Source organism: Canis lupus, chromosome X, assembly GCF_011100685.1.
Source record: "Canis lupus familiaris isolate Mischka breed German Shepherd chromosome X, alternate assembly UU_Cfam_GSD_1.0, whole genome shotgun sequence".
NCBI classification, from domain to species: Eukaryota; Metazoa; Chordata; class Mammalia; order Carnivora; family Canidae; genus Canis; species Canis lupus.
The window spans coordinates 122,828,978-122,839,759 of NC_049260.1; the positions used below are offsets into that span (position 1 = coordinate 122,828,978).

The 10,782-nt window shown below is 57.1% G+C and overlaps 1 protein-coding gene across 5 annotated transcripts in view; it reads right to left on the reverse strand.

The window, feature by feature from the left end:
- PDZD4 (PDZ domain containing 4) overlaps nt 1-5,840 on the reverse strand; it is a 30,867-nt gene extending 25,027 nt beyond the window's left edge. Inside the window, exon 1 of one of the 5 annotated variants that reach the window (XM_038588672.1) lies at nt 5,560-5,840. In XM_038588672.1, coding sequence (XP_038444600.1) covers nt 5,560-5,619 — 60 coding nt within the window. In that variant the 5' untranslated portion in view covers nt 5,620-5,840. Of the gene's footprint in view, nt 1-4,584; nt 4,703-5,559 lie in introns of those variants that run through there. The other 4 variants (XM_038588673.1, XM_038588674.1, XM_038588670.1 and 1 more) reach the window with 4 other exon arrangements.
- Nucleotides 5,841-10,782: the final 4,942 nt, after the last annotated feature.

Here is a 10,782-nt window from a genome sequence, read left to right on the forward strand (position 1 = left end):
TTCAGCTCAGGTCACGATCTCAGGGTCCTGGGATCGAGCCCCACTTAGGGCTCCACACTCAGCACGGACTCTGTTTCTCTCCCTTTCCCTTTGTGCCCTCCCCAAATAAAGAAACAAATCTTAAAAAAAAAAAAATTCCTGGCTCAGTCAGAAGAGCATGTGGCTCTTGATACCAGGATCATGTGTTTGAGCCCATGGTGGGTGAAGAGATTGCTTAAATAAATGAACTTCTAAAAAAAAAATCTTTAAAAATAATTTAAGGGGGCAGCCTGGTTGGCTCAGCAGTTTAGCGCCGCCTTCGGCCCAAGGTGTAGTCCTGGAGTCCCGGGATCAAGTCCCATGTCGGGCTCCCTGCGTGGGGCCTGCTTCTCCCTCTGCCTGTGTCTCTGCCTCTCTCTGTGTGTCTCTCATGAATAAATAAATTAAAATCCTTTAAAAATTTTAAAAAAAAGAGGGGTGTCTGGGTGGCTCAGTGGTTGAGCCTCTACCTTCGGCTCAAGGTATGATCCCAGGGTCCTGGGATTGAGTTCCGCATCGGGCTCCCTGCGGGGAGTCCGCTTCTCCCTCTGCCTGTGTCTCTGACTCTCTCTCTCTCTGCGTCTCTCATGAATAAATAAATAAATAAATAAAATCTTAAAAAAAAAAGAAAACAATTCCACTCACAATAGCACCATAAAAAATAAAATACTCAGGAATAAATGTAACAGGGACGCCTGGGTGGCTCAGTGGTTGAGCGCCTGCCTTTGGCTCAGGGCAATGATACTCGAGTCCCACGTCGAGCTCCCTGCATGGAGCCTCTTTCTCCCTCTGCCTGTGTCTCTGCTTATCTCTGTGTGTCTCTCATAAATAAATAAATAAATAAATAAATAAATAAATAAATAAAATATTTTTTTAAAACAGGAATAAATGTGAGCAGCCCAGGTGGCTCAGCGGTTTAGCGCCGCCTTCAGCCCAGGGCATAATCCTGGGGTCCCGGGATGGAGTCCCACGTTGGGCTCCCCGCATGGAGCCTGCTTCCCCCTCTGCCTGTGTCTCTCTCTTTCTCTCTACTCTCTGTGTCTCTCATGAATACATAAATAAAATCTTTTTTTTTTTAATTTTTATTTATTTATGATAGTCACACAGAGAGAGGCAGAGACATAGGCAGAGGGAGAAGCAGGCTCCATGCACCGGGAGCCCGACGTGGGATTCGATCCCGGGTCTCCAGGATCGCGCCCTGGGCCAAAGGCAGGCGCTAAACCGCTGCGCCACCCAGGGATCCCCATAAATAAAATCTTAAAAAAAGAAAAATCTTTATAAAAATAAATAAAAAAATAAAAATAAAAAATAAAAAAGGAATAAATGTAACAAAAGTACAAAACCTTGTTTAAAGAAATTGAAGACCCGTTTGGAAAGACATTCCATGTTCATGGGTAATACTCTACCTAAATCGATCTACAGATTGAATTCAATTCCTACAAAATTGCAGCTGGCTTCTTTTGAGAAACTGGCAAGCTGACCCAAAAATTCATATAGAAACTTAAGGGACCCAGAATAACCAGAACAATCTTGAAGAATACAAAATTGGAAGACTCACACTTGATTTTAAAATTTACTTACAGGGACACGTGGGTGGCTCAGTTGGTTAAAGCATCGGACTCTTGGTTTGTGCTCAGGTGGTGAGCTCAGGGTCATGAGGTGGAGCCCTGCATCAGGCTCCTCACCCAGCATGGAGGCTGATTGAGATTCTCTCCTTCTCCCTCTGCCCTTCCTCCTGCTCATGCTCTCATTCTCTCTCTCTCTCTCTGTCTCTCAAATAAATAAATAAATCTTTTTAAAGATCCTAAAAATAAAACTTACTTACAAATCCACAGTAAAAGCAGAGGGGTACTGGCATAAAGATAGGCATTTCTCCAGAAAAGATAAACAAATGGCCAATGGTGCATGAAAAAATACTCAGCATCACTTAGGCATCAGGAACTGCAAATCAAAACCACAATGAAAAAAAAAAAAACCACAATGATACCACCTCACGCACAGTAGGATGGCTCTAATCAAAAACGTGCATTGGGAGGATATGGGGAAAGTGGAACCCTGTGACATTCCAGGTAGGAATGTGAAGTGGCTTAGCCCCTGTGGGAAAGGGTTCGGCAGGTTCTCAAAAAATTAAACAGAATTTACCCTACGATCCAGCAATTCCATTTCAGGCTATATACCCAAAAGAATTAAAAGCAGGGACTCGGGGTGCCTGGCTGGCTCAGTCGGTGAAGTGTACTGCTCTTGATCTCAGGGTTGTGGGGCTGAGCCCCACGTTGGGTATAGAGATTACTTTTAAAAAATCTTTTAAAAAATAAATAAAAGCAGGGACTCAAACAGATATTTGTACACTCATGTTCACAGCATTATTCACAATAGTCAAAAGGTGGAAGCAACCCCCATGTCCACCAACGGGTGAATGGATACTGTGTGGTATAGTCACACAATGGAGTATTATCCAGCAATAAAAAGAAATTTAGGGGGAGCCTGGCTGGCTCAGTTGGAAAAGCATCTGACTCTTGATCTCAGGTTGTGGGTTTGAGCCCCACATTGGGTGTAGAGATTACTTTACAAAAACATTAAAAAAAAAACATGATAAAAGAAAGAAGCCACACATAAAAATCATATATTGTATGGTTCATACAGTTCATTAGATGAAATGTCTGGAACAGGTAAATCCATAGAAAGTAGATGATCGGTTGCCAGGGGCTGGGAGGTGTTGGGAGAAATGGGTACGGGAGTGCTAAAGGCGGGGTTTCTTTTTAAGGTAATGAGAATGTTCTGGAATGAGACAGTGGTGATGGTTGCACAAGTCTCTGAATCTATTAAAAACCACTGACTGCACACTTTACCGGGGTGTGCGAATTTTAGCTCAATAAAGCTGTAGGTTGTTTTGTGCCTGGGAGCCCTGAGGAGAAAAGGGCGTGGAACCCAAGGCTGAGACAGACACCTGGCGGTAACGTGGGGGTTGGAGAACCCAAGAAGAGGCCCCAGGGAGTCCGGGTCCTGGCCCAAGGAAGTCCCCTGGCAAAGTGATGCGGGTGTGCATGTGCATTTCCCTGGGCTGCACTGGACCCCACTGGGGTCCCCTTCTCTCACAGGGTGCAAGGCCGCAGGCACGTAGAGACCGGACAGGAGAAGCACCACTGACGCTAGGGGAGGACCAGTGTTGAGGGGAGGACGGGAGCCAGGCAAGGGGTCCGACTGGTCTTTTGGGACAAAAGCTTCTTTCTGCTCTGAGAAGAGGGTCGGATTGGGCCAGGAAACCCCTCCCTGCTCTGCCTGGGACTCCAGACCCCGGAAACGGGGTCTTCTCAGACTACTAATGGTTTTCCCTGCTTTCCAGCTCCTTTTTATTCACCCTTTCTTTTGTCTCCATTTTATTTTATTTTATTTTATTTTATTTTATTTTATTTTATTTTGGGAGGGACGGAGGTGCAGAGGGAGAGGGAGAGAATCTTAAGCAGGCTCCATGCCCAGGCACCACGCGGGGCTCAATGTCACCACCCTGAGATCAGGATCTGAGCTGAAATCAAGAGCCTGGGCCACCCAGGCGCCCCTCCCCTTCATTTTCACGGATAGTCCCGCTTTTAAAACTACATCCCAGGCTCTGATTCTGCCCAAACTTCAGCAGGAGCTTTAAAAGGGAGCGGTGTCCCCAGACACTGGCCTGTGATGGCTGCGGCTCAGAGCAGGAAACTGCAGAGGGCAGTTGGCATGTGTCCCCAAGAGCCTGGGGCTCTCTCTCAAGAACCTTCCTGCCCGGGGTTCATCTCAAGCCCTCCTCCAACAAGGAGCCTCCCTGAGGGCAGTCCCAGCCCAACTGTGGCAGCCCCCCCAACTCACTGCCAGGGGGAGCCCCGAGGATCGCCCCAGTGTGGCCCCTCAACCAAGGCTCCTTTCAAGCCTGTAGGGCAGCGCGGGGGGCTCTCCACGCCTCCCCACCAGGTCGGCCTTACACGAAATACTACCTCAATCCCTGTCTGAGGAAGTCAAGAGCGCACAGCTCTGGAATCGCTGGCCGTTGGGTGGAAGATTCCAAGAAAGAAAGCGGTGAGGCTGGGATCCCACGGCGGCACCAACCAACCAGTGCAGCCCGGGTGCCCACCACTGGGATTCCCGCGGGCTGCCTTTCGGTCCCTGCCCGGGTCATCACCGAGCCCGTTCCACGAGCGGGCAATGACAATGGCCAGGCAAGATTTCCAGGGAACAGGCCGAGAGGAACAGCCCGGGGGCGCACGGCGAGAATGGAAGAAAGGCGGAGGGCAGCGAGGGGCAGCGAGGGGCAGCGAGCGCCCCCGGGGACAGGGCCTCAGGGGAGCTGGGTGGCGCGGCCAGGGCAGAGCAAGGTTCCCCGTCCTGCCCCCGCCCGCTCCCGGCGGCCACAACGGGGCTCCCGCGGCCTCCCCCATCCCTCCCCAGACACCGATCCCGCCCCCCGCGCCCCCGCGCCCCCTTACAGGAGTTCCCCCCATTCTTCTAAGGAGACCTCATTGCCCCGGCCCACGCCGCGCCCAGCAGCGCCTGCTCCCCGGTCGTGACCCAGAAACCCGGAGTTGAAGTGCATACCTGTCTGCGCCCGGTCCGCCCCTGGGTCCCGACTGCCTCCGACCTTGAACTCCCGCCACTTGGCCCCGGGGGCGTCTCAGGCCACACCATCCGGGACATTTCCCTGGACACCTCTCTGAGCGCACACAGAAAGTACACACACGCGGGGCCGGAGGAGCCTCCGCGCACACACAGACGGGGCACAGGCACGCACTCACGAAGTCACGCCACGCACAGGCAAGGAAGCCCCGCTCCGGGCCACCGGGCTGGGCTTGGGTTCCGCGCGCGCGGCCGGGCGGATCCCCTCCCGCCCGAGCACCCCCCGGCCCACGCCCCTCGCGGCTCCGGACCCGAGGCCCCGCAGGGCGGAGAGCGAGCGGGGCACCGCTGCCCGCAGGCAGCCTCCCCGTCGCGGAGCCCGCGGCACCCGGCCTGGGCGCGCGCCGTTTGGGCAGGGCCGGAGCGGAGCGGCTGCCAGGAGGAGCGCCCCGGCCCCAGCGCCCCCGCGCGCTCCTGCGCCCCTCGCCCGCCCGCGGGGCCCTGGATTCGGCCGCCGCCCGCGCCGCGGGTGCCCAGCTCCCTCCCCCGCCCTGGGTCCAGCGGGGCGAGCGTGTGCAGGGAACGGAGCCCGTTGCTATGCAACCTCCATCCCGCGCCGGCGCCGGCAGCACCGCGCCTCCCCGCTCCCCGGCCGGGGTGCAAGCGCGCCGGCCCCGGGCCGAGCCCAACTTCCCGAACCAGGCCGATCCGGACCCAGGGTTCAGGCCCCCAGTGTACTCCGGGCGCCCGGGGGATGCGCGCGGCACCCCATCCCCACGCAGCCCCCCCGTTTGTGCGCGGTTCCCACGGAGCGCCAACACCCAGCAGCCCCCCGAATTGAGGGCGGGAATGGCTCCCTACCTCTTCCTCTCCGCGCCCTCCAGCCCTCCAGGGTAGGCGACCGGCTGCCTCCCCAGGTGGCGCCCGCGCCCACGCCCCCGCCGCGGCGGTCCCTACCTGAAGCATCACTTTGTACTGCTCCTCCGGTTTCTGAACCACGCACATATTACATCCCATGGTGCTGGCCAGCGAGGGGCGGAGGGCGGCCGCGGGAAGACGCCTTTCAGTGGCCGGAGTGCGGGACCGCGGGTCCCGGGCCGCGGCCGCGGGCCATACCCTAGCGCAGGGGGCGGGCCGCCGAGCGGGGGAGGGGAGGACGCCCCCCAGGGAGGGGCCGCTCCACGCCCCTCCGGTTACCTCGGCCGGCGGAGGCCAGGCGCGGGCATGCTCCCTCGCACCCGGCCAGGAGAAAAAGGGCAGCGGGGGATGGGCGGGCGCGCCGGGCGTTGCTGGGCGACGGCCCCCCAGGAGGCGCGGGGGCGCGCCGGGCCGCCGGGGGCCGTCAGGGGCCGTGGGCCGCGCGCCTCCCCGCCCGCGGGGCCCGCCGCTGCCGCTGCCGCTGCCGCTGCCGCTGCCGCCTCCGGTTCCCACCCATGGCCACCGGCCCCGGGAGCCCGGCCCTCGCGCTCGGCGCCGCGGCCCGGCCCGCCGAATGGGGGGCGGCGGCGCGGCGGCGGCCCCCGCCCGCGGCCAGGCCCGCGCCCACGCTCCCGCCTCGCCCGGCCGCGCTCACGGCGCTCCCGACGCCCGCTCTCCGGCCCGCAGTCGGCCCCGCAGTCTCCGGCTCCCGCCCGGGACGACGGGCACGCGCGCGGCGGCGGCGGGGGGGAGGGGCGCGGGGACGGGGCGCACGCGCGCGGGGAGGGGAGCGGGGCGGGGTGGCGGCGCGAGCGGCGGGGGCCGCGGGAGCCGGCGCGGAGGGCCGGGGGCGGGGCCTCGGCCGGGGTGCTAGGGGCTCCGGCGCCCCGCTCCGCGCTCCCCGCTCCCGACGGCGTCGGGTCTCCGGGCTCCCCGCTCCGGCCGCGCGGCCGCCGCGGGGCGGGCCCGGGAGACGGGGGGCCTGGCCCCGGCAAGGCGCCTCCGGGGTCCTCCGAGAGCTCGGGGCCGCGATCGCAGCCCGCGTGCCTCTACCCTCCCTCCGACCTCCCTTCAGTGACTGCTTCCCTCCCTCCGCTCGGCCCTCCCTCGCTGTCCTTTACACCGACACCTTTGTTAAAATAAGATAAAAAGAAGGGGGGGAGAGAGGGCGCAGAGCCCGCCACACGGCTTGGGGTGCCCTGGGAGCCCCGCGCGCGCGGGGCCGCCCCCCCGGTCCGCCGCCTACCTGTCTCCGCCGCAGCCCCGCGCTCGGGCTGTCCCCCCATCCCTTGCTCTTCTCTGCCACCGCCTGCCCTCTGCTCGGACCAGCCCGAGAGAAGGCCCTCGCCTGGGAAGCAGCGTGGGACTGGGGGCTCGCTTCCCAGGGGTGCCCGGGCAGAGCCGCTGCGCCCGAGCCCCCCGGCCGCGGAAGGTCGCTTGATTAAATTGCCGCACGCTTCATTTCCAGGCTTTGGCAAGTGATGGGATCATTAACCGCACGGAGCCGTTTAATTAGACGGCAGCGGTTGGGGAAGGCCCCTCCAAAGCCCTCTTCCTCCCCGACTCCTGGGTTAGAGGCTACAAATCGGGACGCGGGCCTGCTGCGGGGTCTGGAGAAGGGCAAGGAGTGTCCGGGAGAGCAGCCCCGGGGCAAGGGCTGGTGCACCGGTGGCCTACACTGACGGTGGTCTCAGGGGAGGAGAGCCGAGTGCCGGTACAAGGGTACATGCAGGTTGGAGGGGCTCAGAGCCGCCGGGACTTGACCCTGCGAGGAGGTGGACAGAGTGCATCTGAGAATTCTCGGCCCCAAACCCAAAGACGGTACTGCTGTGCTAGGACCACCACAACCCTGGTGGCTTACAACAACAGAAATGTGTTTTTTTCCAGTTCTGGAGGTTCCAAGTCCAAAATCAAGGTGTGGGCAGGGCCATGCTCCCGCTGAAGGCTCAGCGGAGGGTCCTTCCCTGCCCCTTCCTCCCTTCTTGGTGGCTCCCAGCAGCCTTTGCTGTTCCCTGGCTTGTAGCGGCATCACACCAGTCTCTGCATCTGTCCTCACCTGGCCTTCTTCCCCTCGTGTCTCCTCTGTGTCCATAAGGACACCGGTCGTTGCATTTAGGGCTCACCCTACTCCAGCATGACCTCCCCCTAACTTGATCACATGTTCAAGGGCTCTAATTCAAAATATGATCACGTTCACAGCTACCAGGGATTGGGACTTGAACTTTGTGGAGGGCATAATTGTACCCACCACACGGGGCAGAGGGGAGATTTAAGGACTACATAGACTGCTTCTTGATGAGTGGAGGGACGAAGTCACGTTGCCTCGGAATGTAAATGTCTGCGAACACGTGAATGGGAGGACTTTGTGGCCATTTTACCATTGACTGCACCTGCATCACCTGTTCTCGATTCCCCCATCCCTGGAAAGCCTCACTGCCAGGCTAGGTTTTCTTCCGGGAGGGCTGAACTGGATCTTCATCCTACGTAGGTCTGAACCTTTCATTGCTTTCCTCCTTGGCGGGCCACAGTTGTGCAATTGTCTATTTACAAAACACCCAGAGACACCCTATCGATGTCCTCAGTGGCAGGCATGCTTCTTGTCCTTAGAGAGCAGCAGCAGGGCTAGCTCCTGACGCACACGGGATCAACTGCCCCACCAATATGACAATCTTTTCTTGACTGGATGGTCCATGGGCATGAGGAACCTACGTTGACCAGATAATAGCTTTTGTTGTTGTCGTTAGGATTTTATTTATTGGGACACCTGGGTGGCTCAATGGTGGAGCATCTGCCTTCGGCCCAGGGCGTGATCCTAGAGTCCTGGGATCGAGTCCCACCTCGGGTTTCCTTCATGGAGGCTGCTTCTCGCTCTACCTGTCTCTGCCTGTCTCTCTCTCTCTCTCTCTCTCTCTGTCTCATGAATTTTATTTATTTATTCATGAAAGACACAGGGAGAGGCAGAGACACAGGCAGAGGGAGAGGGAAAAGCAGGCTTACCACGAGGAGCCTGATGCTGGGCTCGAGCCCAGGGCCCTGGGATCCCAACTGAAGCCAAAGCCAAAGGCAGACGCTCCACCACTGAGCCACCCAGGCAGCGCCCCCCCCCCCCCAGATTATAGCTTTTGTTTCAAGTTCAGCAGAGCCCTTACCATGACCCTTGATGGAAGCAGTACCCCTATCCCAAGAAGCAGGACCTCAAGCCCAGGAAGGCCTAAGGTTTCAGAAATGGGAAACCCTGATTCAAGTGGGTCACTGCAAATGATGGGGAGAGCAGCCAATCCTGCTGCCACTCCTAGGTTCACAGCACCACGTATGATTATTGATTCACTGCCTTTGTCACCTTGTGGAGTAAGGTCCCCCAATGCCATAAGGTGCTTTCCCTGAGCCAGAATCTTTGCTGAGCCTTCAATAGGCCCTGGGTGCTTCTGGGTGATGCAGTATAGGGCAGGGCCAGTGGCTCCCATGCACAAGTGCATATTGTCACACCATCTTTCTTGGAAAGAGTCCCTTACTCAGAAGTATTGTGTGGCATACCATGTCATTAGATCAGGTGTTGTGTAAGCCCTCGGATGGATTGCTAGCAAAGATGTTGTGCACGGGGAAGGCAAATCCAAATCCAATGCGTGAATTATTACTGCCCCCTCTGCGGGGAGAGGAATCCTGAGGTAACCTTCCTGCTACCAAACGGTTGGCTGGTCCTCTTGAGGAATGGCGCCATACCAAGAACTCAGCATTGGTCTCTGCTGCTGGTGGGTTGGGCATTGCGTAGTGGCAGTGTGGGGATCAGCCTTGCTGAGAGAGAACCCTTCCCTTTGGGTCCGTGCAGAACCTCCAGCCCTTCCCACCAAGGCCACTGCCTTCATGGATCCACTGCACCTTGGAGAGAAGCTGGTTGACCTCCACCATGGGGTTCCCTCTATTTGCCTGGTGGCGGAGTTTGAGTTCCTGCTGTGCTGAGGGCCATTGGTGGAGACACAGAAATCCACATAGCCTTCTTTTTTTAAAAGATTTTATTTATTTATTCACGAGAGACACGCAAAGAGAGGCAGAGACACAGGCAGAGGGAGAAGCGGGCTCCCTGCAGGGAGCCCCATGCAGGACTCAATCCCCGGACCCTGGGATCAGGCCCTGAGCTGAAGGCAGACGCTCAACCACTGAGCCACCCGGGCGTCCCTCCACATACCCTTCTTATGCACTCCCCGAGGTACATGAGATATATCCACACACCTCTCCTCCAAGTCTTCTGATCGCTGATTGTAACATTGTGGTTTATAAAGAAAAAAATATATATTATTTAGTCTTTGTCCGTTTTGTCCCAAAGATCCTAAAACTCTTGGAATTTCCTGTGATGAGAGCAATAAAGGTGTCTTTTGTTATGTGAATGAGGGGACTTTGGGACCACACCTAAGGATGGGGGATGGTTGCCTGGAGAAGCAACTGAATAATTAGAAGGTTGGGACTTTCAGGCCTCCTTCCCTGACCTCCAAGGAGGGAAGAGGGACTGGAGGTTGAATCTATGGCCAATGATCTGATCAATCATGCTTTTGTAACGAAGCCTCCTTTAGAATTCAAAAGGAGCAGGGTTTAGAGACCCGGATTGCAGGTACAGGAGAGCGGCCTGCTTGAAAAGAACATGGAAGCCCTGTGCCTTTTCCCCATACCTTGTCTTGCAGATCTCTTCTTTTTTTAAAAAAAAATATTTTATTCGGGATCCCTGGGTAGCTCAGCGGTTGAGCGCCTGCCTTTGGCCCAGGGCGTGACCCTGGGGTCCCAGGATCGAGTCCCACATTGGGATCCCTGCATGGAGCCTGCTTCTCCCTCTGCCTTTCTCTCTCTGTGTCATTCATGAAAAAATAAATCAATAAAATATTTTTTTAATATTTTATTTATTTATTCATGAGGGACACAGAGAGGCAGAGACAGGCAGAGGGAGAAGCAGGCTCCCCACAGGGAGCCTGATGCAGGACTCGATTCCTGAACCCTGGCATCATGACCTGAGCCAAAGGCTCAACCACTGAGTCACCCGGGTGCCCCTTACCTATCTCTTCAACGGGCTGTTACCGAGTTATAATAAACTGATGATCGAGTAAGTGTCTCTGCGTCCTGTGAGCTGCTCCAGCAAATTAATCCAACCCGCAGAGGGGGTCTTGGGAACCTCTGATTTATGGCCAGTCGGTAAAAGTACAGGTAGCAACCTGGACTTGGGGGACGCCTGGGTGGTTCAGTAAATTCAGCGTCTGCCTTCGGCTTGGGTCATGGTCT